Source organism: Anticarsia gemmatalis, chromosome 5 (genome assembly GCF_050436995.1).
Source record: "Anticarsia gemmatalis isolate Benzon Research Colony breed Stoneville strain chromosome 5, ilAntGemm2 primary, whole genome shotgun sequence".
NCBI classification, from domain to species: domain Eukaryota; kingdom Metazoa; phylum Arthropoda; class Insecta; order Lepidoptera; family Erebidae; genus Anticarsia; species Anticarsia gemmatalis.
Window position 1 is genome coordinate 12,569,393 of NC_134749.1, and position 27,863 is coordinate 12,597,255.

Below are 27,863 nucleotides of genomic sequence, written 5' to 3' on the forward strand. Positions count from 1 at the left end.
CGGGGTGTCCGTAGCCTAGGAAACGGGTGTAGCTACAAGACAACAACATTGATAAGTCATTTCTTATCGTGTTACATAAAAATTGCCAAAACTATTGCTAGTTACATGTAAAAACAGCATAGTAAAACATTTAATACTCGTGATCTAATTATTCACGAAGGAACAATAATGATTTTGACAGTTCGAGGTATGGATGGCAGGTAGGTTTAATAAATTCTTGCTGTAATAATTCACCAATAACCTGAAATATTGCACTGATAATGTTCAATAAAGTTAATAGAATGATTTGTTAATAATACGCGTCCTTCCCTGAGCGGGAAGCGTCCGAAATGAGCTCCCCCTACGATCCCGGGCGCGTATCAATTTTATCATAGTTATCGGAGCAGGAGGGATACGGCGGCGGCGCCTGGCACGGCACACGTCCCGCCGGCCTTACTCACCTGCGGAATTAACTTTCCAGATATTTATATACTTCCCCTTACATAAGGGGGCCGGTAAATGCGCAGGTAAAATCCAATAACAAGTACCTTTCACGAAGCTGCGAATATCAGGAGCAATATTTGTTAAAAACACTCTAAATTTAAGTATTTAGCGAATAAATATCATATTCTTCTATTTCTGAAACGAACTCAAAATAAACCTAAATAATAAACTTAAAAAAATATCAATAATCAAATTCTAAGAAAATTAATAATTTGGCAAGTTATCTTCATTTCACATATTATGACAATTACACATTATTGATTGCATAATTACCTATGGTATAAAAAAATAAAATGGCAGTTAAACATTATTACAACACAACAATTAAATATACAATACAAAATATCCAGTCATGCATCACCAATGGTGGCACATGGCAGGTGGTGTCACTCAACCGAAACAAAGCACCTGCAAGCACCCCACTCTGACCCTATGACAAAATTACACACACACTACCTCCGTGAGCCCACACCACAATACATTAAAAACAGAAGTCACAGATACACTAGGCAACATGTCTGCCAAGCTAGCTACCACATAGATACCATTGTTTGATCAATACTTGATGTCATACAAATCAGTGTATAGTCACAATAATGTGGAACTGTTGTGTTCAAGTGATATTTTCCAGTTAAAATCATTTTTGTATCCAAAATGTCTGAGATGGGGTTTGAGAATGTGTTTTATTTAGAAAGTGAGTGTTATTGTATAGATGTTTATTGAGAGTGAAGGTGCGGAGGGATGGATAAGGTGTTGCCAGGTTACGCTGTGCGGATACTCTCCGCCCCTGCTCCCGGCAGATCAATAACATCTCTATCACCTGGGACAGTGTTATGCAATAACTCAGATGAATCATTTTGTTTTTATATTGTGTTTTAATTATATATTTGATTTATTGCTTATTTGTGGTCTCTGCAACTTAATATTAATTTTCATATGAAATTTTCCTTATGTGACTAGTTTTTCTTCTAGAATAAAATTCACATACAAACTCATAAAACCTATTAATAAATGTAAAATAAATTTAAATACATAGTTACATCTTTAAATTAAAACATTATAATTCCAGTCAAGCTTTGACTAAAAATTTAACTTACATAATATTTCTTTGCAACTTATTTCATGCTGTTAAAATAAATGTGTTCAAATAATCCCTCTTATAGTTTATAATCCATCATGTAACAGTGATCTCTTAGTGCTATATTTAATTGCAAAACATGCACAAGGGGAGAGCCACCCCACATTGAAATGTCTCTAATTAGTTGGCAGGTATTGCTTTCAATATAATTGCAATATTGAGTTACTTTCACAAACAGGTAACAAGCATTTTTTGATGATTGTGTTTTATAAGAGAATATTTTTTTACCAGATTACCTATCTGGTAAAAAAATATCTGTAAGTTAGTTGTTTTATGAAATATTTCCTATGCTTCTTATTAAATTGTTGTAATTTTAAATTATCTAGTCATATAGTTAACTGATCTAGTCTTCCGATTTCAAATTATTTCGTTAGGCTCATTTCAATAGGTAAGATGATGAGATGTAGATTTCAGTAAAATGCTCCTGAACTTTACTGCTTTAAAAAAAAAAAATACATCTATATTTTATTAAGATATTTCTATTTACATATAAAACATGGTTGTCTTCAGATTTTGAGTGTGCTGGCGACGAAGTACTAGTGGAATCGTCGCCGCCTGCCTCGCCGGACATGGCCGCCAGGCTAGCGACTCCTACACAGGTAAAATTTTAATACATAACAGCCATCTTATATGCTCCAAGATGTAAATTAAACTATACTCGGCCAATTCCAAACGTTCGAACTAAGTCATGTCATATTATCGGAGTCTCTCGCTCACACTTATACATTGTCACATTCGTATGATTCTCTTGATTATGACGTTGTTAGCACGTTTGTAACGGCCTAAGTATAGTTTCTAGGTCCTATATGTACTGCGTAATATAACACAAGAAGACTACTTTCCCACAGAAGACAATACATAATTTTCAAGCCATCAAAACTAAAATTCACATTTGTAAAGAAATAGAATTGCTGATTTTATGTCTGTTTCACTTAAACATGTAAATGTAATTACGTGTATAGGGCGGAACCGCAGCCGGGGGTGGATCACCGACTGCAGTCCGCGAGCTGATCGTCATACCGGAATTACCTAACTCTATACATTTGCAACACGCTATGCAACAGGTAATATGCTTTACGTACACTTACAAATAATTACTTATAGTTTTTCTTATCAATGGTGTTAGGGAGGTATCTTTGAAATTTCGATTTGGGATTGAAGGAGCTGATCGACGCTTTTCTGTGCCGTTGGTAAATTATTAGACAGCAGATGGAACTACCTCACGATTTTAACCATCTGTCAGCGATTGCAAAACTAAGTCACTCCGAAAATGGTTATCCATGGTTTCTATGGTTATAATAATGGTTAACCTAAGTAACATTTCAGTTTCGTAACAACAGTTTTGTAAATTTTCTTTTCGACAACAACAGTTGCGTAAAACGGTTTATTCCCATCTGCTTTACTTGGATTGGCTACTGGGCCGCCTATTTTTTAAGGTGGTCGATGTCTTAGAAACTGGATCTCTTCGACACACCTTTTAAGTAGCACCATAAGTATCAGAAACTAAGACATTATTTGCGAATTAAGAGTCCAGCAAGGCTGATGATGGTCTGTCTGCTACTTCCCTGGCTCATGAACATCACAACGTGTCCTCAGGTGTCGAGCACCGTGGTAGAGGTGAACGGCGACAGCTCGGGTCACTCCAGCCCCACTACCGACGGACAACACACCTACATCACCGTTGCAAGCGATTCACTTGGTAAATATCCGAAATACTAGTATTTATTTCCATGTTATTTGCAGTACTTTTGCACCTAGATGTATTTTTGTATAGTTTCTTTTGTTATACACGTTTTATGTTCAACATTATAGTTACGAAGATCTTATCTAGCAGAAAACCACCTTAGTTCGTTTCATATTTATACTACATTTGGCTGCAACTACATTCTCAACAGTTAATGTTAAGCTGTAGGTTTTTTAAAATTCTGTATTAGAAATAGATTGAAAAACAGAAAAAGCCCCATTATTTTACATTTCAAGTACCGATTTTTTCACACATAAAAGAAACACATTACCAAATGACAAAGTTAATGGTCGAATAAAGATATCTAATAAAAGAAAAGTCAGGTCATTGTTCATCACAAGAAAACTACAGCCTAAGTAGCGACACCTAGCGTATTTTTACCCCAAAATGATTTTATGTTACTTGATTTTTTTTTGAATGTTGTAGCTAGTACCCACAGTAGAGCAAATAGTTGTCGTATGTGAGCATGTGATGCACCATTTTGTTGGCACATTTATTTATGTTATGTATGTATGTGGTGTGCCGTGAAGTGCAAGAGTCTTGGAGCGAAGCAGCCATTCCACTGGTCAAGGTTGAAGAGCTCAGTGATCAAGAAAGCAAGTCTTTTATTTTTTATTTTCGCTTCAAATGTGCATGGCTTTAACTGCATGGGTTTTTGCAACTGGTAAAGGGTTTTAGATAATACTAGCTGACCCGCGCAACTTCGCTTGCGTCACATAAGAGAGAATGGGTCAAAATTGTCCCCGTTTTTGTAACATTTTTCACCCGTACTCTGCTCTTATTGGTAGTAGCGTGATGATATATAGCCTATAACCTTCCTCGATAAATGGACTATCTAACACTGAAAGAATTTTTCAAATCGGACCAGTAGTTCCTGAGATTAGCGCGTTCAAACAAACAAACAAACAAACAAACTCTTCAGCTTTATAATATTAAGTATAGATATAGTATAGATTTCAGTTTTCGGCATATTCAGGGTTTAAAAGATAAATGTACAGTGATAAACCGAATGCACTACAATTGTACATTTCTGTTTTAAAAGCGAATTGTACACAATCACTACATATACGCTATTTATAGGGACGCTGCCCCCGCCGCCGCGGCCGGCCCGTACCGTGCCGCAATACTAATATCGTGATATCTCCTAAACTATATGTCTAAATAACACACTGTAAACCGCAAAAATAATCTAAATTAAATGCTCGTGATGATGAACTTACTTATTTTGATAAGGATATATGTATTATTGGTTATATCACCAGTTAAACATCACCCAACGAATTAAATGTTTTTTTAATACAGAAAAGTAGTTTTTGTGACTTAAATAAAAAAGCTGGATATATGTCATCGCGGACTTTTTTGTAGAACTAATAAAGACCAATGTTTTTGCTATACATTGTTCTTACTTGTATCCAACGGTATAAGCGGCGCACGCACAAATGCAATCTTCAATTAGATTATTTTTCTGACTTCTTGGACATAAATCGCTATAACTCAGCTAATATAGTTTCAATGTATTTCAATTATATATAAAAACCTGTCGGAGAAAATACTCTTTCTATTAGTGAAAACCGCATCAAAATCCGTTGCGTAGTTTTAAAGTTTTATGCATACGAAGGGACTACAGACAAAATGGGCGACTTTGTTTTATACTATGTAGTGAAGACTAATAATATTTTTCAACTATTTAGCCAACTAAGGAACTTTCATACTAAAGTTTGAAGCTTTACAATACTATCTGTGATTCAAAATTACTTCTCATTTCCATTAGTCTGTTCATTCAGTCTACGCGTGGGGAAGAGTTCTAGGATCTTCTCGTCCGATCGTGTGCCAGTCTCTTCCATTACTGTATAAGGATGACGTCATCTAACTACATACTAACCTGGGGTTTTCGTTGCGTTATTCGTTCATTCCATGCTCCACTTTCGTTCAACATATATTTTTTTCTCGATCTTCGGGCCTAACCAATTGTCCATTTCAATGCCATTTTAAATTCGTGATACACATTACCTTTAAGCTTCTTCAATTGTCTTTTTCGGGTCTTTGTTGAAGTCATCATGGTCCCCTTACCTTTTCGCATAATCATTTTCAATTCATAGTACATACATACATGTTTGTTTATATTTACTATCTAATATGGAATAATTAACGAGATGAGGAAAACTAATAAGATAACATCCGCAATCAAATCCAGATATAGGAAAAACAATCTTATTAGTGGATCATTTCCTCATTACACATACCTATAAGTTTAGAAGTGATGTAATTCATTAGTAGTTCACTTACTTTGGTATTCTTTTATTCAGCCTTATTCTTACTTTTTTAGCAGTTCATAATAACAAAGATAGCTTTGTTAGGTCTTTTGGGAAGCCTAGTCTTGTTGACAGAACCTACTTTCTGTTGAGCTTTAAGTAGGTATATTAAATTATTGGTCTCTTTTTCTGCAATTTAAATGCTTTACAATAACTATCGCAAACTTTCTGTATAAACATAGAATAGCTCTCTGCACTACAAAACCCTGCAATTTTTGAATAATGTCCACGATAATCGAATGAATTTTAGATTACGATAAACCTCTGCCTTTTCTACATGGTGTGTGCGTCATTATTGCAATAAAATTAGGTTTATAACTTAGAAATAAGTACGAAGGTCTTGTGAGTAGTGATTATAGACTAACATTGTGTTATTACTGACTCATTTGCTACTGCGATCAATAGTGAATAGTGATAGCATCAGTCCACCGAGTCGATTACTACATTGTTTCTATGAAATACATTTGTAAGAATAAAAGCCTATATTCTGGACATTTGAGAATGCCATTAGACTTGACCACTGTCCTTATATCGCTTATTATTGGATAAAGGCCTAACCCCTTTCTTGTTCGAAAGGAAACCTTTGCCCAGCAGTGGGTTAGTTTCGGGTTGACCAAACCCTAGTTATTAATTCACGTAGTAATACGTTTCTGAATTTTGAAAACTATTTGATTTATATTATGATGCCTTATAAAGGCTTTTCATTGTGTCGCTGGAAACTCGACATGAAGCACTAAAATTTCATCAGCAATTTTTGTTGTTTAACTTAAATCTTATCACATTGGGAACAGTACCACCTGAACATGAAAACTATTGTCCTTTTCATACATAACGTAATAATATCAAAAGAAAAAATCTCTGCCTTTGACCATGAGTCACCATTCATCTCTGAAATAAATCCGCAATGATCCCTTCGTTTCCACTCGACTTGATACACTATAGAAACCTTTGATGGACTGCAAACAAAGTGATTATCTATCACCCTTACATCTGATTATCTCTACCTGTCGGCATTGTGCTTTATTAAATGCACCCTATTTTTATGCCAAATTATTGTCCAAAATTCAACCTTATCACGTGTACATAAAAACGTCGATTTTAATAAAAGTATATGCAATTTCAAAAGGCCTTATCTCTTATTATAAATACTTAAAACATGTGCCCTTTTAGAAATTGCATACTCAAATAAAGGTAGTTTTATATTTTTAAATTGTTTATTTAAATGAAACCTTACTGCTTTGAGATAAGGTCGTGTTTATTATAAGGGTGGTCTATCAATTTGAAAAGCACAAAGGGGTGATGCGAGTGCGCAAGGTTTTAAAGTATTTTGTTTGGCTTCTTGTTTTACAAGTCAATAAATGATTGTGTAATGAGTTTGGTAGACAGTTGTAAGATACAGGGGCCGAAACAGGTCAGTAAAGTCAGTAAAAGTCAGTATTTTTGGACCTGGTCAGTAAAAGTCAGTATTTTCGAAAATCGGTCAGTATTGTCAGTATTTTTCCAAATTCAATATATTTTTTTGGTTTTCCTCTGCTGTTGGCCAATCTTACATTCTCGATTTGTCATGTGATGATATCTGAGGGCTGCTTTGGATACTCTGTGTATGTGGATGATCTACTACGTACACATATATTGAAGCATCACATGACCTCAAAAAATAGCATCTAAACTTGTCACGAAAATTAAGGGATATAAAAAAAAAACAAATTTTTGGGTGATTTTCAACAAGCTGTAACTCAGAGGAAAATGGTCGTACAGAAAAAATAAAAAAACAAATATTGTAGCTCCAAGTGTCTAGTTTTTAGATATGACGATGAAAAATTTTTGTCATGGCCAGGTCTGGAGAAATCCTACGAAAACTACCGAAAAAAAAAATTCCAAATTTTTTACCGCCTAAAAATAGGTCCACGGGCTTCAAAAAAATGTTTTTGATTCTTTCGTTCAAAAGTTCTTTTAGAAAATTTAATTCTCTTTAATTTGCCGTATTCAAAAAGCCTGTACGACGGTTTGCCGCGGAGTTATCGTCAATCAAAGCAAAAAAGTTATTTTTGACTTTGATATTCAATAACTCCGGAAATAATGATCGTACAGGAAATCAAAGGAGGGTTTTGAAAACTGCACAATATTCTCTATAAGAAAATGTAAACATGGTTAAGAAAAAAAAAAATTTGAAATGAAAACTCGGACTGAAAAAAAGACAAAAATTCGCAAAATTAAGGATATTTGGATAACTTGGTATAACTTTGGATAAAATGGATGAACGAAGGATATCGTCAGTAATTTTTCAACGTCAAAGTGTCCCCTAAAATTCCTCAAAAATTCAAAGCGCCGCGATTTTTTTTTCGTTGTGCCCCGAAGCTTCAAATTCTTTGTTTTTGCTAAAATCAATTTTGCAATTTAGTGATTTTTATTCATTTTTTTAATAAATTTTTCTTTTTTCTCTCTAAAATCTTTATTTTTTCGATTAAAAAGCAAATCGCGTGCCTATGCTCACTCCACGACATCGTCGAGCCCGATTGGCTTATGCGCATGACCACATCACGATTGGGGTCGTAGACAGTGGACCAGTGTCTTATGGCAGCGATAGACGATCTCTCGTTTTGCGATTTGCTTTTTTATCCAAATATCCTTAATTTTGCGAAATTTTGTCTTTTTTTCAGTCCGAGTTTTCAATTAAAAAAATTTTTTTTTTCTTAAAGATGTTTACATTTTCTTATAGAGAATATTGTGCAGTTTTCAAAACCCTCCTTTGATTTCCTGTACGATCATTATTTCCGGAGTTATTGAATATCAAAGTCAAAAAGAACTTTTTTGCTTTGATTGACGATAACTCCGCGGCAAATCGTCGGACAGGCTTTTTGAATACGGCAAATTAAAGAGGATTAAAATTTCTAAAAGAACTTTTGAACGAAAGAATCAAAAAATATTTTTTTAAGCCCGTGGACCATTTTTTGGACGGGAAAAAATTTTTTCGGTAGTTTTCGTAGTATTTCTCCAGACCTGGCCATGACAAAAAATTTTCATCGTCATATCTAAAAACAAGACACTTGGAGCTACAATTATTTTTTTTATTTTTTCTGTACGACCATTTTCCTCGGAGTTACAGCTTGTTGAAAATCACCCAAAAATGTTGATTTTTTTTATATCCCTTAATTTTTGTGACTAGTGTATTTGAAATCAATATTTTTGGAGTGAAAGCTTGTTTAGCGGCGTTGCGCACGTTTTTGGAATGGGTTAAAACTTCTCAACTCGTAAAAAATTCTTAAGACCTCATCGAAAATTCGTTAGACCTGATCGAAAATTCGTTAGACCTGATTGAAAATTCGTTAGACCTGATTGAAAATTCGTTAGACCTGATTGAAAATTCGTTAGACCTGATCGAAAATTCGTTAGACTTGATTGAAAATTCGTTAGACCTGATTGAAAATTCGTTAGACCTGATTGAAAATTCGTTAGACCTGATTGAAAATTCGTTAGACCTGATTGAAAATTCGTTAGACCTGATCGAAAATTCGTTAGACCTGATTGAAAATTCGTTAGACCTGATTGAAAATTCGTTAGACCTGATTGAAAATTCGTTAGACCTGATCGAAAATTCGTAAGACCTGATCGAATATTCGTAAGACGGGAAGTTTTTTAGAGTTTTTGGTGTTTATTGGAGTTTAATGGAGTTTATTAGAATTTTTGGAGTTTATTGGCGTTTTTAGGGTTTATTTGTGTTTTTTGGAGTCTATTGAACATTAAGACAATAAAAAGGCGGTGCTGGTTGTCTATGGGGATGGTGGAGGCCAATAACTGAAAATAAGCTTTATATTTCACACCATTCACCCAAAAAAAGGTTTGGAAATGGTCAGTATTTGGTCAGTATTTTTGAATTTTTGGTCAGTAAAATCAGTATTTTTGATCATGGAACTTGTTTCGGCCCCTGAAGATAGGTAAATTGTATTGATAACATACATTTGTTAGATAAGCATAGATTAAGGTTAGTCTTGGATAAGAGTATGAAGATAAATTATCTTGATTATTTTGAAAAGATAATACAAAGTATTACAAGAGTTTTTCATGTTGCAGGAGTATTTGATATAATTATAATAATATATTAGAAGCATTTGATTTTTTAATATCTTTACTACTTTATTAGATAGTTACCAGGCTCTTTAATGAATGAACAGTACAGAAATTATTGATAATTTAATATCAGTAAATTATATAGATATCACTAAAAATATTCCTTGCCTATCTTATTGGAAGAAATTATAGTTTTTAAGCATGCTCTTATTCGTGCCTCAGCCATCATATTGGAAACTTCAGTATATTTTTCACTTTAAAAAATATTTTTATTTAAGTGAAGAATAAAGCTACATCTCCCCATCGCACATCAACATTACCAAACAACCAGCACCGTAATTGCGTTCCCAATTAATACGCGCATCGCCCTAACAAGTAATAATGCATAATTGCGCCCACCCCATCGGATTATCTACCTGACTGACGACACACAATACATGCACATGCAGTATAAAAGATAATCACGGTGCTTGGTTACCTTTGATATGACGCGTGTCGTCGCGACGCCGTACAAACGTAGCTATATTAATACATAACATTTCTATATACATGTCTAGTCGGTTATATACAAGGGCTCATACGCATTATTGTATTTTATTGCTTCTTATTGCCATATATTTTGTAGGTCTTTTTTTCAAATTGTCCTCTCGTACGGAAGATTTGTATGGTACGAAAATTGCCTGCTTTTGTCAAGTTTCGCAATTTTATTTGCAGATATTAGATGTTGAGGGCTTTTGTATATGTCTTTCCTATGTGATATTGTATTTTTCATATCGTTTTCTACTTTTATTGAAATTGTTTACTTATATTCTGTTATCAGTCACAATTTTGGTAACAGCATTAAAAGTAAGGATGATTTGAATTTTGTCTTTGTTACACTACTACAAAAATGTATTTCGCTCTTCTTTTAATCCCAATTTCTTTGTCTATTTGTGTCGTGATTGATCAGGATTTGTTACATAGAGGCTATAATTAGACCTACTCATAAACAAAAGCTGTGTTGTTTGTGTGTATTTCATAATTAACTCTTATACATTCAGTGTTGTTAAAACCATATATGAGATAGTTGTAAAGCCTATTTTCTTGTTAACTTAAACGTTCTTAATACATCATAAGCTGAGCGTATTACATTTATTTAAAAAACACTTTCTATAATGATAATATCTTTGAACCAAACGAACAAAGGAAATCCTAAAATATCCGCTCAGACACCCCTCATATTCCAACTGGAATCTTACTAGACAGAACAATAACAAGTCAAGGCTCACCCTGACACCGTTGCTACGTACACCACCTTCCCGATTGTTTATTAACAACAAAATACTATGTACCCAATCAAACAAAGAACAAACTTCACAATTATATCGCTTACGTATATATTACATTGACTAAAACGGGGTGGGAGCGAGCGAGACAGATGTATATGTTAGAGGGAGATGGTGAGTGATGGTGATGTTGTTCTGAGAAGTGAAGGTCCAGAGGCGAGTTGCCTGGGAGATCTCTAGCGGCATGGAGGTGCCTCGATACCGGTCCTATTACCCTTGTGAGTGTTGTACCTTCTTTGTGTGACTGAGTTCGAACGAGGAGGTCCTTTCATTCGCTTGCAAACACAACTAACACTGTGATAATTCATTTATAATTACTCCATTGAAGGGATTGTATTGTGTTGAAATTTTCTAATTGGGACTTATATTTTATCTTGCCTTGTAAATACTTAACTTAACAATTTTAGTGATAACGACAAAAAATACTATTTCTTTTTTCATTAACTAAAGCTTAATTTTCTTGGGGTTTAGGTGTTATTTTTAATTGTTTGTGTGTGTAATGGTATCGTGTTTGTTCTTCAGGCGAGGGTGGTAACGCCGTCAACTATCATGTGCAGTATGTCACTGAACCACAGGAGATTTATACACAAGGACATCAAACTCATATGTAAGTATCTCGAAGATATTTTCCCTCTAAATGAACCTTTTTAAAGTTGAAAAAAAAAAAGAGTTTTATACCTGATTAAAACTAAGTTCTTTGTTTGGTAAAACACATATATAAATATCAATAATATTCTAAGTGTTATATTTATTTTAACTGTAATGCAATTTACTGTTAGAGAAGTCCTCTGATTACCAAAGCGTAGATTGCATCTCGTTTCTTAAATTATTGTTGGACTAACATCACGGTGTACTTACTTAAGACAAGATTTCTTTTTCCTACATTATTGATGGGTTGAGCTTAAAAGTTATATATTTTAAAAAAGTTGATATCTTAAGAAATTCGGAGCATTGTTTTCCTTAGAAATACATTACTACGAATTTCAGTTACATTTCCAAGAATTTTCCAAAAAAATCAAATTAAAATCATTTATTGCGTGCCCAGTAACATATACAAAAAGATCTTATACTATAAAAGATATTAATGTTGTATTGTTGTAACGTGTACGTGTCCGTCCAGGGAGACGTTGCGCTCGTACCCGGTGTACGGCGTGACGACGGTGGGCGCGGGCGGCGCGGAGGGCACGTCGGCCGACAGCGGCTGGGGCGGCGCCTCCTCCGCCGAGTACACCGCCTATGGCGTCGTTGTGAGTACTGGAGACTCCTTTGTGTTACTTTCTTATGTTTTAAGATGATTACAGGATTAACTGCAGGAAATATAAGTGGATCTAGAAGTCATTTTGGTTGGGATATAGGAAAGAGGGAAGGTTTTGTATTTCCCGAGGAGGAAAATCCATCAGCTAAATCTCTTTACAGTGTTTTTTAGAACGAACACAATGACATGCTGAGCTGACTCTTCTGAACGTGGGATAGGAACATGGACAAGAGGAACCTCTCTGCTTATTGTATGAGGGCCGCTTTGTGTTACTTTCTTCAGTTCTAGTTTGTTTTAGGTATAAATGCAGGAAATATTAGGGCGTATGTAGAATTAATTTAATTGGCCAAAGACCAAGTCACAGAGTAAATATTTTTACACAATACAAGTAGGTACTTTTAAACAAAGGAAAATAGTTTGAACCTACTCGAAATGTAATTACTGTTGTTATTTTTCAGTGTGCTATGCGAAGCAAATGTTTATACAGAATTTTATCTCATTTAGTCTCATACTAAAAAGATCTTGTCGTACAATTTCCAGTTTATTCGTTATCATCCGAGTAGCTTCTGTGATTTCTTTGTTTAGCGCCGGTCGATTGTCGAAGAAACTACTTAAAAGTAAATAATAACGTACTTATTTCAAAAGATCTTGGCATTTTACAATGGTTCTTCAGACAGTGCAAGAAAAAAATATTTTCTACGTATTTTCTACGTATTGGTAATTTTCTTTTTCAGTGTTGTTATATTTACGTTTTTCAATTAAAATTTCTGTAAAATTTTCTAATAAGTTCACTCAAAAGATAAAATTTATATCTCTATATAGTTTACCAATAGATTCAGCGTGCTAGCCAGGTAAAACAATGCTACGTTGCTATGCCGACGGCCGGCGGGCGTTACCGCGTCCCGGCCGACGGCGTCGTCTGCAACAACAATGCAATTACCTAACCTATGCCTTCTATCTTAATATATTCAGTTTTCTTTTAAGCGCTCTTTATATTTAAAGATAAGGGTTTTGGTATTCTTTAGAACCTACGGATACCTACGTATTGTGGGTAATTTTTATCAGCGGACTGCAGATGGAATTGGTATAATACGATTTCGTAATTTAAGGCTTCCTGATCATTGACGTAGAGCGAGACTGCGGTGCGGATGAACGGAAGAATATTAACTAATAGGAGTGCACAAAGCTCCTCTTCAGTGGTTTCCGCACCGCGCTTTTGTTCGGTGTCAAAGGATAGACAGCCATAGGGCTCTGTAACCTATCGTCGTGATTACTGTTGTAAGTTAGTGTCAGTGGTATAGTAAAGTCCATGGTGCAGGTGGCCGGCGACGAGGCGGAGGCGCCCGCGTCGCCCGCCACGCCGGCGGGCGGCCCCGCGGCGCCGCGCATGCCGCCCGCCACCGTGCAGTGGCTGCTCGACCACTACGAGACCGCCGAAGGTGACGTATCCTGTAACTATACACACTTTACTATCTCTTACTATTACTTACTAAATATTAACTTTATAAAAGTAGTAAGACTTTTAGTTTTGTGTTATTTTGTATTAAGTGCGGATTCAATGCGACGCGGTTGATACTCTCGAGGATAGTAAAATATTTGTATCGCGCGTTCAGTGTTAGACTAAGTACATCTGTATACCATAGCTAAGTCATTCCGCGCGTCACGCTACGACCAACGCGCTAGTTCTTGAACCGCGCGGTTTCTCGGTTCTGTTACCGCGCGGTGATGTAGCTGTTTACTTCGATCTTGTACCGCGCGGTCGAAAGTTCCGCGCGGCTCCGCGCGGTCATATGAACTTAGCCTTATACTTTCCACGCTTACCATCCGTTGCGGACATCTGTGCAACATTTCCGCATCGTACTGAATCGCGCCTGAGCGTCCCTATAGTTTAAAACGTCTAAAAGACTTTAATATCGCTATAATTCCCAACAATATATCTGGGCTTTTATTATATTACGCATTTTATTATAGTACGTTCAGTTTGCATGTTTGCAGCTATCAATATATAAAGTGCCACCGTTACTTATCCGACGGGTATATGACCATGGGCTCTATTTCTTACTGTATTATTTTATGCCGAGTTTCAGCGCTTTTACAAGAAAATATGACGATTAGATAACACATCACGTTTTAGTACTCTCAATTTCAGAAAAAGATATTACAATCATATTTAGTTTATCAACTTTATCAATCAATAATTGGGCTACGTCGTACAACTTTATATTGGTCTATGTACATCAATTACTTAGATTTTCTTGGTCCTTTAAGCCTAAGAAATATATAACAGTTAAATCGAGTTTAGATTCTGGGTAGTCTAAGTAACAACATCCCTTTCGACAACAGGCGTATCTCTTCCTCGTTCAACTCTATACGCCCATTACCTTCGTCACTGCGCCACTCATCGCTTGGAACCAGTCAACGCGGCCTCCTTCGGCAAGCTCATTCGTTCCGTCTTCGTGGGCCTTCGGACCCGACGGCTCGGCACCCGAGGAAACTCCAAGTACCATTACTATGGGATCCGAGCTAAGCCGGGAATAGACCAGGAAGACCACGGCGATGACATCAGGGAAGAGGGACAGGAACAGCATGATACTGTTGATGATAAGACCGATGTTCTAGACCAGCAGGTAAGTGGGAGGTGGAAGGAATTAAATTGATACTTTTACCACCGACTTTTGATGACTAACGGCCAGTTCTGGCTCCGTCAAAAGTAACAGCCAAGGTAAAAATGACATTTTTGTCGAACAAATTTGACTGTAATTTTTTCTTTACCTCTATACTTTGGCTGTTAATTTTGATGAAAAAATTGGCCGTTAGTCGCTGCGCGTACCAAATTTCCTGTGTCTTTTACATACTTTACAGGGAATCCAAGAACAGTTTCTTCTTTTCAGAAAATAGCTAGTCTGCAAAATATGGGTGTTAGGCAGACGGTTATATTCTAAACGATATGACCATTGAGCACATTGGCACATTGGTACCATTCAACTTAATTTAGAAAAACTTAAAAACCCGTTATAGAATATAGAGTTCTTCTACTTTCCAAGTGCTTAAATCCTTTGAACAACCGTGTGCCTACCACCCTGTATAAAAATAAGAACTTTTTCATTGAATTAACCACATAATTGTTTAACCATAAATGGTGCGTATAGCGAAACATAGCGGAAAACATGTATGTGATCGATTTCAAGGAACTGAAACGCTGAAGCGGCCAGCTTCTGAAAATCTACTTACTCATAGATCGTTTGAAAACTCATACGAAGTAACGGATTTGGCGTCGGGTTTCAAATTTTTCTTGTGTTATTATTTCCTTTCTAGGATGACTTTCTACAGTTACCAATATGGAATTATTCTATTTCATTACAAATTGAAAATACCGTGTAATTTGTCTTAATAAGTAAATGGATCCCGGATCATATTTAATGCTAATTAATTGCAGCGCTAAAATAACAACATTTATATTGTAATTTATTTCAATGCCATTAATATTTCACATACAAATACAAAACTACTTCTTTATTCCTAACTTCAAAAGTGCATTAATACTTTATACCTAAAAAGCTTTACAGAACTCGTATACACAAACACACAAAGATAATCTCATACGTGGATATAATACGTCTAGTACACAGATCAACCATCATACGCATTATAAACGTGCAAGTATACCTAGAACCATTCCGTCTGGAGCATGTACTACATAATGTACGCGACTGTCTGCAATAGCACACGGTACATTGAGGCTTTTGTACCTGTATCTATACACGTAGGCAGTCTAACACAGCCTTACTCAGTTCATTCGCAGACTCCGAACTGCACGGTCGGCATTCGTTCGGACGTCACGTTCTATCTCTTTCGCTCTTGTAGTGTTTTGTGTGTGCTATCTCGCTCGCACTTGTGTCTCCCGTTGCCCGGGTTTCAGCGTTGGGCGTTGCTAGGCGAATCGACGCCGCGTCCCCAGATTGAAAATTTGTACTCCCGTTGCCATGTTTTATTTGCGTATTATTTTTGTTTCTGTATTGATCTTGTAATGGACATTGGACAGTTGAATAATAAGGAAAAGAAACCTTTAACGTTTGTAATATAGCTTATAATGAAATGAGGAGTTATGGCGACATAGAGTCAATTAATTAGATCAGTCGAGGTTATCTCAAAGTTGTAAATATTTTTTGGAGCATATTGTTCCTGCTTTCATATTTTGAGAAATTTATAGCTGTTTGAGACTTCAAGATGATTAACATTTTCTCCGGGGTCTATCGACTTTTTCATTGGATGTCGAATATGTCTATCAAACATGAGGCACGTATCGAAGCAATTAGTCTATTATTTTAATATTAATACTTTAATATTAATAGGTCTCTAATAAACAATATCTGAAAAAAAAAATGTTGTAAGAGAGTTTTTTGTATGGATGGCCGCGTCTCCTACGCGCCTTGCGAAGCAAATTGGTCTTTTAATAATATAAAGGAAAGTAACATATTTTAAAAAATGTATCTAATTGAGATGCAGATTTGTCATGTATTATATTTTGTTGTGAGTTAAACGAATCAGGCTCATGACTAAATAGGGTAGTTGATTATTATCAGTCAAATCAGCTACTCTTTATTAAGTGTCATATCACATTTTAGTATAGAACGGTCTAGTGACATCACAGTTTCGTATTTTCGTTGGTAAAAAATAAGTGTCTGATAAAATGTTTTAGTCTGTAATAATTAAAATTTCACGATTATTTACGATAAAAATTACATAGAATTAGCATTTTAGATTAACCTTTTACTAGTACAAGTTTGATAATTTTCGTTAATCCAGTCAAGTTACTTGAGCATTTTTTCGTCACGGGAATTTCTACCCGCGTTTTACAATAAAAACAGTATTAGCGATAGAGGAACGCGTCTCTTTCGGTTTTACGCGCTCATGCTAATTGAACTTAGTTCGTCGAGCATATGAATTAGGTACAGGCTAACAGGCGAGAAATAGGCAAAATGTGTATAAAATCATAAGTTACTTATGTAGACTGCCTTCACCGTAGACCGGTTCGGTAAATGTAAAGAAATTTGCTTGAAAAAGACGGACTGTTACATTTCAAAAATCTCACAACGGCCATTTTTATTAGGAGGGTAGACCGCGCGAGCGTCAGCGCGCGACCTCCCCCACAGCGAACCAACACCGCCAGTACTTGGGCGCGGTGGCGCCGCCCGAGCCGCCGCCGCTGAGCATCATCGACCTGCCTGAAGATGTGCCGCACGATGCGCTCGATGCACTCCGGAGACATCATAGGTACGTACATAATGAAAATAGGATTTAATTATGATGACGTACTTTGTGTTCCCCAGCTTACTAGATTTATGGTTATATGGATTTACCAAAGTTTTCTGTACTATGTGTCCGGTCAGCCGCAAATTTGTAGCTCTCCTGTCTGTGATTTGAGATTAAAAGCGATTTGTGAATGGACTTTAATGTGTCCGTTTTGTTGCATAGAGAGCATGGCATAGAATTCCTGGAAGCAGTCGCAGCTCTAGACATAGGCGCAGTGGAGCGAGCTCGGCGCGCCTTCTGGCGGCGGCCGCCCACGTCGCTGTGCCGGCGCGTGCTGTGCAAGCTGACGTCCCGGCGCGACGTGGCCGCGTGGCTGCGCCTCGCCGAGCTGCAGCTGTACCAGCGCGCCGTGGAGCTGCTGCTGCCCGACGTGCTGCGGCCCATCCCGCCGCAGCTCACGCAGGTACATACTGTCGGCTTGTGACGTCATACTGCAGCTAGCACAACTCCCAGTGTCAAGAAAAAATAGATTTTACTTAAATTTGCCTCCCGCTTTGAATGATCCTGACTATCACTTACATTTTAAGTCTCAAATGCAAATACTAAGCAGCAACATCCTCTTCTATGATCCTCTCCTCACCTATGAGTCTCCTATGATCCACGCTTATACAAGTTTTCCATTGCAGTCTATCCGTAACTTCGCGAAGAGCCTGGAGGGTGCACTAGCGGCAGGTGCTGGGGGTGCTCCGGCCGTGGCGGCCAGGGCGCAGGCGGCGGCGGCGGCGGCGCTGGCGGCGGCGCTGCGGCGCTACACGTCGCTCAACCACCTGGCGCAGGCCGCGCGCGCCGTGCTCACCAACCACCACCAGATACATCAGGTAACTAAAGTAAACTATAACTAGAGTAACTCATGGACGCTATGGTCCATACGAGTGTGTGTCGCCTTGAAATTTACAGATGACAAATGAAACATTATTTTTTGTGTGTAAATGTACTGCCACCAAAGAATAGCGTTCAAGTCGCCTTGTTTGTTTAAATTAATAAAGGCGAACGGCAGGTTTATATGAAGAATTCGTACAGCTTATAAAATGTCATGTTTAGGTTTACTTTTTGTTTTAATTGGTAGCTAATATGATAGACAAGCTTATTTTAAAATTCTTATATTTTTAAAAGTTGGGAGGTAAAAGTTATGTCCATTTTTAGAAGCCCCGATAGTTTGCTAAATTGCTCAGATGCTGTCAAAACCACAATTCAAAACAACAGCAAATTGGCGGATGCGTAGACGTCAGACGAAAAGTGACGTCTCATGAGATTTTTTTTCTTTAGTTGTCAACAAATATAAGAAATGGACCAAAAATTATTATTTAAATAAACAAATACTTTCTAATTAATCCGGACTTCTAAAAATAATACTCCCAAATAAAAATAAGTGACTTAGTCCCCTTAATAAGTGGTACAAATTCTGTTACGAAACAACACAAACTTTAAGCTGTACGAAATCTGCCGATCTCCTTTTTGGAACGTTATGTATTGACTATCTGTTCTTAGTGCGGGAGTTGTCTTTTTTTATAACTTATAAAATAACTTGTATATTTAGATGTTAGCGGACTTGAACCGCGTGGACTTCCGCGTGGTCCGCGAGCAGGCAGCGTGGGCGTGCTCATGTGGTAGTGCCGCTACTGCACACAAACTTGAAGCTGATTTCAAGGTATGTATTGATCCTCATTTACACTAAAATACGTTTAACTTCGTGGTAAAGATTTTTGCTCATATTGACACTAATTTCGAAAATGTTGGTCTATTGCAGTTTCGATCCGATTGCTTTATTTTTACACATTTGATTATAACAACTGTTTAACATAAACTCAGAAAGAGTTAGTTGGAATTAAATTGGTTCATACAAGCATCGACAGCATCTTACTGTAGATTTCAGGAGATGTATTGATGGGTAAGTAATGTATTTTTTACACCACAGGCCACGCTGGGTCGCGGCGCGTCCCTGGAGCAGTGGGCGGGCTGGCTGGAGAGCTGCGTGCGCAGCGCGCTGGCGCCGCACGAGCGCCGCGCCGACTACACGGCGCGCGCGCGCCGCCTGCTGCTGGACTGGTCCTTCTACTCCTCGCTTGTCATACGGGAGCTCACGCTCCGGTAACGTATACATGAACGTACATGTTTATACGTATACGTACACGCGTCCGTACACGCAAGACAGACGTGTCCGAGGCGACTGTGCACGTGCTGCGTGCCATATATGTTGACACTCCACACACTATCCATTCGAACTTGAATTGTGAATTTTTGACCCAGTATGGCCTCCATGTGGGCTATTCAGATGTTTATATATGTGATACAGGTGCTGGAGAGGAGTCTTTGAACCAACAGGCAATAAGACATTAACATGTAATCATGGCAGTAATGTTTACTACGTGTCCGTGCAGGTCTGCAGCGTCGTTCGGCTCGTTCCACCTGATCCGGCTGCTGTACGACGAGTACGTGTCGTACCTCATCGAGCGCCGCGTGGCCGCGCACCACAGCGTGCCCTGCATCGCCGTCATGCAGCGGGTGCTGGTGAGACACATGCACTTAGTTCACATTATAAAGTACGTGTCGTACCTCATCGAGCGCCGCGTGGCCGCGCACCACAGCGTGCCCTGCATCGCCGTCATGCAGCGGGTGCTGGTGAGACACATGCACTTAGTTCACATTATAAAGTACGTGTCGTACCTCATCGAGCGCCGCGTGGCCGCGCACCACAGCGTGCCCTGCATCGCCGTCATGCAGCGGGTGCTGGTGAGACACATGCACTTAGTTCACATTATAAAGTACGTGTCGTACCTCATCGAGCGCCGCGTGGCCGCGCACCACAGCGTGCCCTGCATCGCCGTCATGCAGCGGGTGCTGGTGAGACACATGCACTTAGTTCACATTATAAAGTACGTGTCGTACCTCATCGAGCGCCGCGTGGCCGCGCACCACAGCGTGCCCTGCATCGCCGTCATGCAGCGGGTGCTGGTGAGACACATGCACTTAGTTCACATTATAAAGTACGTGTCGTACCTCATCGAGCGCCGCGTGGCCGCGCACCACAGCGTGCCCTGCATCGCCGTCATGCAGCGGGTGCTGGTGAGACACATGCACTTAGTTCACATTATAAAGTACGTGTCGTACCTCATCGAGCGCCGCGTGGCCGCGCACCACAGCGTGCCCTGCATCGCCGTCATGCAGCGGGTGCTGGTGAGACACATGCACTTAGTTCACATTATAAAGTACGTGTCGTACCTCATCGAGCGCCGCGTGGCCGCGCACCACAGCGTGCCCTGCATCGCCGTCATGCAGCGGGTGCTGGTGAGACACATGCACTTAGTTCACATTATAAAGTACGTGTCGTACCTCATCGAGCGCCGCGTGGCCGCGCACCACAGCGTGCCCTGCATCGCCGTCATGCAGCGGGTGCTGGTGAGACACATGCACTTAGTTCACATTATAAAGTACGTGTCGTACCTCATCGAGCGCCGCGTGGCCGCGCACCACAGCGTGCCCTGCATCGCCGTCATGCAGCGGGTGCTGGTGAGACACATGCACTTAGTTCACATTATAAAGTACGTGTCGTACCTCATCGAGCGCCGCGTGGCCGCGCACCACAGCGTGCCCTGCATCGCCGTCATGCAGCGGGTGCTGGTGAGACACATGCACTTAGTTCACATTATAAAGTATATTCTTCCGTGTACATTTCCCACACACTTTATCGCACATAAAACAACAATCTGCGTGAACGAGCGCACATGCAAGGGGAAAGGAAAGACCAAGCGCTGCGCTCGTCTGTCAAACCCGCGAAGAAAATCGCGAGCGCATAGCGCGCTGCTTTCCCGCGCGTAATCCTGTGTGTGTGAGTGTAAAGGTGGCTAATGTATTCATCATTTCCGACTGCTATCTTCTGTTCTAAGTATGCGGGCAACCCGAACCACACCACTCACGCATTGAAAACACATGCGTTGTCAGTGTGATTGTTAAGTTAATTTTTAATCGCGCCTTAATATTGTCTTTTACTTTGTAGATAGCACAGATGGCTGAAATAAAACAAATGATTTTCATATAAAATGAAACCATGTAACCGTATACGTTTTACATTAAATGATTACGTGCACCTGCACGTTACATGTAGAAACAACATCTTATTCCTAATCTTCTATTATCTAGGAACAAGAAGAAGAAGACATCCCAGAAGAGCCTCTCCGCCTTGAACCTGATGAGGACGACCAGGACTGGGAGTGGGATGACGACGAGGAGGAAGATGAAGAGCCCGAGTGCAAGAAACCTAGGATTGCAGAGTAATAACAACACGAAATTGAACAGTATATTGAGGTATTAGGTCGGAGAAAAAGTCTTTTCGCTTTATAGTATGTATGAACTGATAATAAAATCTCTTTGGCTTCAAGATTGTGATTCTTGACGTACACGGTTCATCAGGTTTCTTTCAGTGAGCTCGTGAGGTACACAAATATCGAGTTTTATTGTGAAGAGAAAAGATTTTATTACAAGTTACTATAATGTGAAGACTTTTTCCGCGACCTAATATTACTCTCTCTCATTAATGGAGTCTACACAATAAAGTCGCCCCTGGACAATTATGTCCAAGACTTGTAGTCGTGGACAGTTTCAGACTTAAGTGTGTAGACTCTATAATACCTTGGGTGTAAGATAATGTGTAGTTGAGAACGATAGAGTAGATGCAAAATTATTGGGATATAACGGTTATAATTAACCAAACTTTTCTAATGACAGTTGTTCTACGAAAGCTATGAACATAACAAGAATTGAACAAGAGACGTTATTATTTGCCTTCCCACAGTGTTGAGTCAGTCTTTACGACAACTATTCAATGCATTTGCGTTTGTCGAGTTGTATACCTATCTCTTCTATATTATTTCTTATTCCTCAAGGTATATAAAATTCATACTGTTATTTGAATTTGAACCTTATTCTTATGCGGCAAATGTTCGTATTTCCATAATTGTAGTGGATTTTTCGGTGTCGGTGTTGAATACATTGAGACGAATTATGATACTTTTGGCAGCATACATTTCGTAAAATAGGGCCGTCGCCTTCAGTGTAAGCAAAGCATAATGTAACTCAAGATCTTCTTATGACCTTTTTCTATCGAAGATACAACATTATCCATCATTAAAAGTGGATCGGGAGAAAAAAAGCTTATGTCGTATTGCATAATTTGATGCTATGACTTTCTTGCATTGAAGGTGTAACTTCAAGATTTTTCCTTTCTACATTTTCGGTATTATATTTCATCGATTCTGTAGGATAACATACTGTTAGTTTAGGTTAAAACCATTAGGGTTTACGATAATCCTGGGTCATGAGTTTATGGCGTATCTCAATGAAAGTCGACCAACATTTAACAAAATAAAGTAAAAGATTTGGATAATTAGTCATTACGGACATTTTGCATTAAAATCGAATTAACGTCCTCACTTATATTTATTCATCAATGTATAATAATCTCGTATTAAGGTGTATAACGTGTACGATAATTTTATCGTGACGGGCTATTATTTTGACGTTCACGTGAAGAAAACCTCTCAACCAATCAAGTTTAAGCCAATTTTCTTACTGCGACGTGATTGGTAGGTAGGCGTGGTTTGAACACTTTTCTTAACTTCAATAAACTATCACGACTATTTGTTTTGATATTGTCGTGACGTATCGTTATAAATAATTCTCGTGACGTATAAAAATCGTGACGTTATAATAATCATACTGTCTTACTAATAAACGGCGTGAAAGCTCTGGTTAGTTATAGTGTTTTATCTATTTCACTTTTATACAGTTTATCAGAGCTTAAACAACGTTTATTATACGGGTCGCTACAATCGTGCGAGCTACGTAGCAATCAAAAGAATCATAGGACTGTGTATGTGCGAGCGAGAGAGTGCGATGAAATGATATGACGTAGTCTGCACGTTTGTAATGCCCCGAGTATAGTGAGGCGGTTAGTATATAAGACGTATATATGTTTATATTATATTGATCTCCGAATGAAGGTTTTGTACAACAGTTATATACTGTTCGAGAATGTATATTTGGAATGGATATAGACAGGCTCTGAACTTAGCATTATTTTAGTGTATACAATTATGTATGTATCTTTATATATAAGAGTTCCAGGGCCTTGCCCGATAGATGTCTATACTTATTGGACTAAAACTTCTTATTTAAGATAACGTAGGGTATATTTTCACCGCATTCAATAGATATATACATATAGAAGTACGTTTACAGTAATTTTATATATTTCCACAGTGACTGGCCTTAAAGTCTTAATATAACGATAATATATAGATTTAAAGATACCAAACGATAGCAAAAGTAATAGTATAACATCACTTTAATCGAAACAAGGAAATCTTATTTTTCCGTATATAGGCTACCAACTTCAAGATAAGTTTACAACCATCATATCGTTTGACTTAAAAGTCACTTATTTACAGCACAAAAAACTTCTTAATTGCACATTTCAGATTGTATGTATGTATTTAGTAAATAATTATTTATTCCATGGTCTTCCTGTCAATGGAACCTACAAGTATTACTTTAAGCAGTAATACACATGATGATAAAAGAACTTATATGCATTATTATTTAAATGTATACTTTTTCATATATGTAAATTTTTTGGCAGGAGATCTCATATTATTTTAACATAATCACTAACTATATTTCATCAATTTAAGATTCTTCATTCATCTTAAATAAATAAGTTCACATCTACAATGGTTGTCTAATCATATAATAATAAATTATTATATACTGTAAATATTATATACAAGTCATAATAATATAAGCATTTTTAAATAAGATTTTTGGTAACACCACCAAAGTTAAAACATTGCCAGCTTGAAATATTCATATTTTTATTTCAGCAGTTAAATTATTTAAATGTATTTATTTAGACATATGCCAAAGAACGTTATTTTTCCTGTTTTCTTATAGTTTAGTAGATTATGTATATTTTATTTTGTATATTAGAAGTAGAGGTAATATTGTATTTATGCATGTATGTTTAGTAAGGGATAATGTTAGCATTATTTATTTTCTTCTGCTCTTAATATTGGTATTTACTTGAAGCGTCTTTATATTTTTATTTTACGTCCTTTTAGCAATGAGAACATTTCTGCAACCTAAAATATCTAGTCGATGATTTAACTTGCTATAGTCTTCTACGAAATAACTATAGCATTCAGATCGCAGATAAAAGTGTATGAAAATGCCACTTTTGATGACTTTAGTAATTAAATATCCTTTAAACATTTTATCCTACTTCCATCAAAACAATCGTTTCCACAAATGTATATTTTTCCATTTTATAATCCTAAGATATTATTCGTCTACATTTAATATATTCATGTAATCAAAATCTTATAGTTATAACTACCCTGTAATGGCCTAAGTCAGTAAGTCTATGTTAGGTGTTAAATAAGTGTAGTTAAGTAGTATATTGTCACTGTACTGTATTACCAAAGTGCGTTGCAATTTCTATAGACATGTGTTGTTTGAACAGTGATAGTTGGTGAGCTGGCTGGTTAATGATATCTTAAGCTTCCATTCCTTTTAGGCTCACGGCGGTCGAGCGTATTGTCAAGTTGCTTATACAATACGTATTGTCGTATCGTGTTGAGATTACGCAAAGCATTGCATTTTTTCTGAAATACGCGTTCGTCTTCAGCTTAAAAGGAAAGTAAGCTAAAACAGTTTGCGATTACGACTGTCGTTTATCGTTAGTTCTTTACAACGGTGTCGATAATGACGCGAGCAGCGATTTTCGTGGTACAAGTTCGTTCGAACAATTTTATAAAAGTTGTCCAACGACAATTTTGGTTTGTTTTGATGCTGACCAACTATCCCTGTATAAACTTTAGGTCACCTATATTTTATTTACAATTACAATAGATTTTTATTTTATGTAGACGTTTCCTAATAGTAATAGTTATCTGTTCGTGAACTCAAACGAGATGAGACTTTATATGGGTAGTTCTGGCGTTCTTTTAGAACGTAGTATGCTTGTTTTAACATACATTTTATGACAGCGTATAACAGTTCCCCCATTTGCAGTATAGATGGCAGTAGAGTAGTTTGAGTTCGCGAACACGACCCGTCTGGCCGAACAGTGCAATAAGGCCTGTCTAGTATATAATAGAGGACAATATAATCATTATTTCAAGCTTCATCAGCTTTATGTACATTTTACTTGTATTTTATAACAATTTTATAATTATATCAATAATGCAGATCTACTGCCTTCTGAAGTTGCCTTACGATTGCTACGTTATTTGGTATACGCTCTGATCGGTTGTGTTGCACAGCAAATAAAGTATAACATGATGTTGTGATTCGTTTCAATAACGTAAGTTATTTATGTCCAGTCGAGATCGTGTAGCGGAGAGGATTATATTTTAAACGATTGAGTGACAATAGTACTGTGCCGTCTGGGAGAATTGTGTACATGTAACACCCAGACACGGCTTGCCAGTGCCTCGAAAAAAAAAGAAATAGTTTATTTAAAGAATATAAAGATAGGTTCATACAACCATCATGCCTTCATCGTTTAGGAGACACACAAAGTCTAGTTATTTTAGTCGTTTACTATCTAAAAGTGTTAATTTATATTTTTGCAAGTATATCGTGGAATTGCACTATAGTTATTATGTGTCGCTGTGAATGTCACTCGAGACGACGGCCGTCACTCTCGAGTTTCGTTCACAAATAAATGTTTGTACTTATTGGAGACCATGAGTAAATGTAGCCGTTTAGATGTTAAGATATTTGTATTGAGTGTCTTGATGATATACAGGCGGACTGTAGCTAAAATACTCCACTCCACTTCATATCTATAACACTTACTATGTATGAAAGGTTCAGTCAAATAGCCCGCGTATTGGAATCTGAATAGATTTTAACTTGAGAGTAAAATGATACATGAATAGGAATGTGTAGACTGTCAGTATGGGATAAAAACTATTACTTGGCTAAGGTGATTTTTCATCTATTTTTCAATGCTGTCGAATACGAATTTGGCGAAGCAACAAGCAAAGTTTCGCGAACAAATCGTCTAAAGAATCCTTTGGACTAATGGTCCTGAGAAGCTCGTAGTTCGTATTCGAGAGCGAAAGTGCGTATACGTATACATACGTATCTGTAAAACACGTATAAACACGTGCTCGAGTAGTACATTTGCTTGATAAAACGTGAACGACAACAATGTTTAGCTACAGTAGTCCGACACATGAGCTTAAACATTTTGTACCAAGTTTAGATAAGGTCTATCCACTTGTTCTATTATCAAATGTTTAAAATTGAGCAACGAATACTTTGGGCTGCATTCCTGTATACATCTTGGATGGAGAATGTCGTAAAACTTTGTGTATTCGAATCTTCTAGAATACGTCTAAAGACAATTATTAAATCTTATAAGTGTCTAGTTATTATTACGTGTAATGATCGAATGTAACTGAAACTATACTAAGATCAATACCTATTTTTATATTTCCACCTTTTGTCATTGGTTTACTTGATCCTTTAATAGTAAAACTGTAATTTTGATGTCTATTTAATATTCGTGTAAATTTTTTACTTAGCCACAAGAAATAATTATACATCTTGAATTGATTGATAATATAATTCGAATGACACATTATATGCTATATTTATCCAGCGTGCTAAGATCTACAAAGTAATTGTCTGGGGATTATAATTATATTATTCCAATGGTAAACACCACTATATTGTTTCGGCAATTAATCAATGGCAACTTAATAAATTATTCAGTGAATTATTCTTGTGGTTAAGTCCTGGTTTATTTATCACTAGGGAATATTTGTAACACCACGATATTGACACTGTAATAATACTAAATCGTGTGTCCTTTTCTAAAGACTGTCTTACATCATGTAATGTCTATGAAAATAAGACAACTCTTGTGAAAATTGCTGGGTCAAAAAAAAACCGAGTCTGTATTTTGAAAGATAAATAGAATTTGACATTGATTAGTAAATATTCCCTAGCTATAAAATACCATGGTATATGTATATTATCAAAAGTAAATTGTCGTTTCAACATAATGTATGTCTAGTCATCATTGCGCAGGAGTGCAACCCACCGGGGGCCGACTGTGACTGTAGCGTACATGTATTTATTGTTGTATGACCAACGATGTAACCTTTGTATGAGACAGGACGATTATGTGTCTGAAATAAAACTAGTCATGTGTTTACAT

At 37.3% G+C, this 27,863-nt stretch overlaps 1 protein-coding gene across 2 annotated transcripts; it reads left to right on the forward strand.

The window, feature by feature from the left end:
- The first annotated feature begins 4 nt into the window (after positions 1-4).
- Rfx (regulatory transcription factor Rfx) lies at positions 5-27,860 on the forward strand. 2 transcript variants are annotated; one of them, XM_076114835.1, is made up of 16 exons: positions 5-200; positions 2,132-2,220; positions 2,584-2,685; positions 3,218-3,320; positions 3,896-3,961; positions 11,593-11,677; positions 12,191-12,317; positions 13,644-13,764; positions 14,669-14,952; positions 17,436-17,599; positions 17,801-18,041; positions 18,265-18,456; positions 19,176-19,286; positions 19,554-19,726; positions 20,017-20,146; positions 21,776-27,860. In XM_076114835.1, the coding sequence occupies exons 1-16, from the start codon at positions 194-196 to the stop codon at positions 21,908-21,910; spliced, it is 2,130 nt and encodes a 709-aa protein (XP_075970950.1). In that variant the 5' UTR covers positions 5-193; the 3' UTR covers positions 21,911-27,860. The 2 variants fall into 2 exon arrangements, with proteins under 2 accessions (XP_075970950.1, XP_075970951.1); XM_076114836.1 differs by lacking the exon at positions 3,896-3,961.
- Positions 27,861-27,863: the final 3 nt, after the last annotated feature.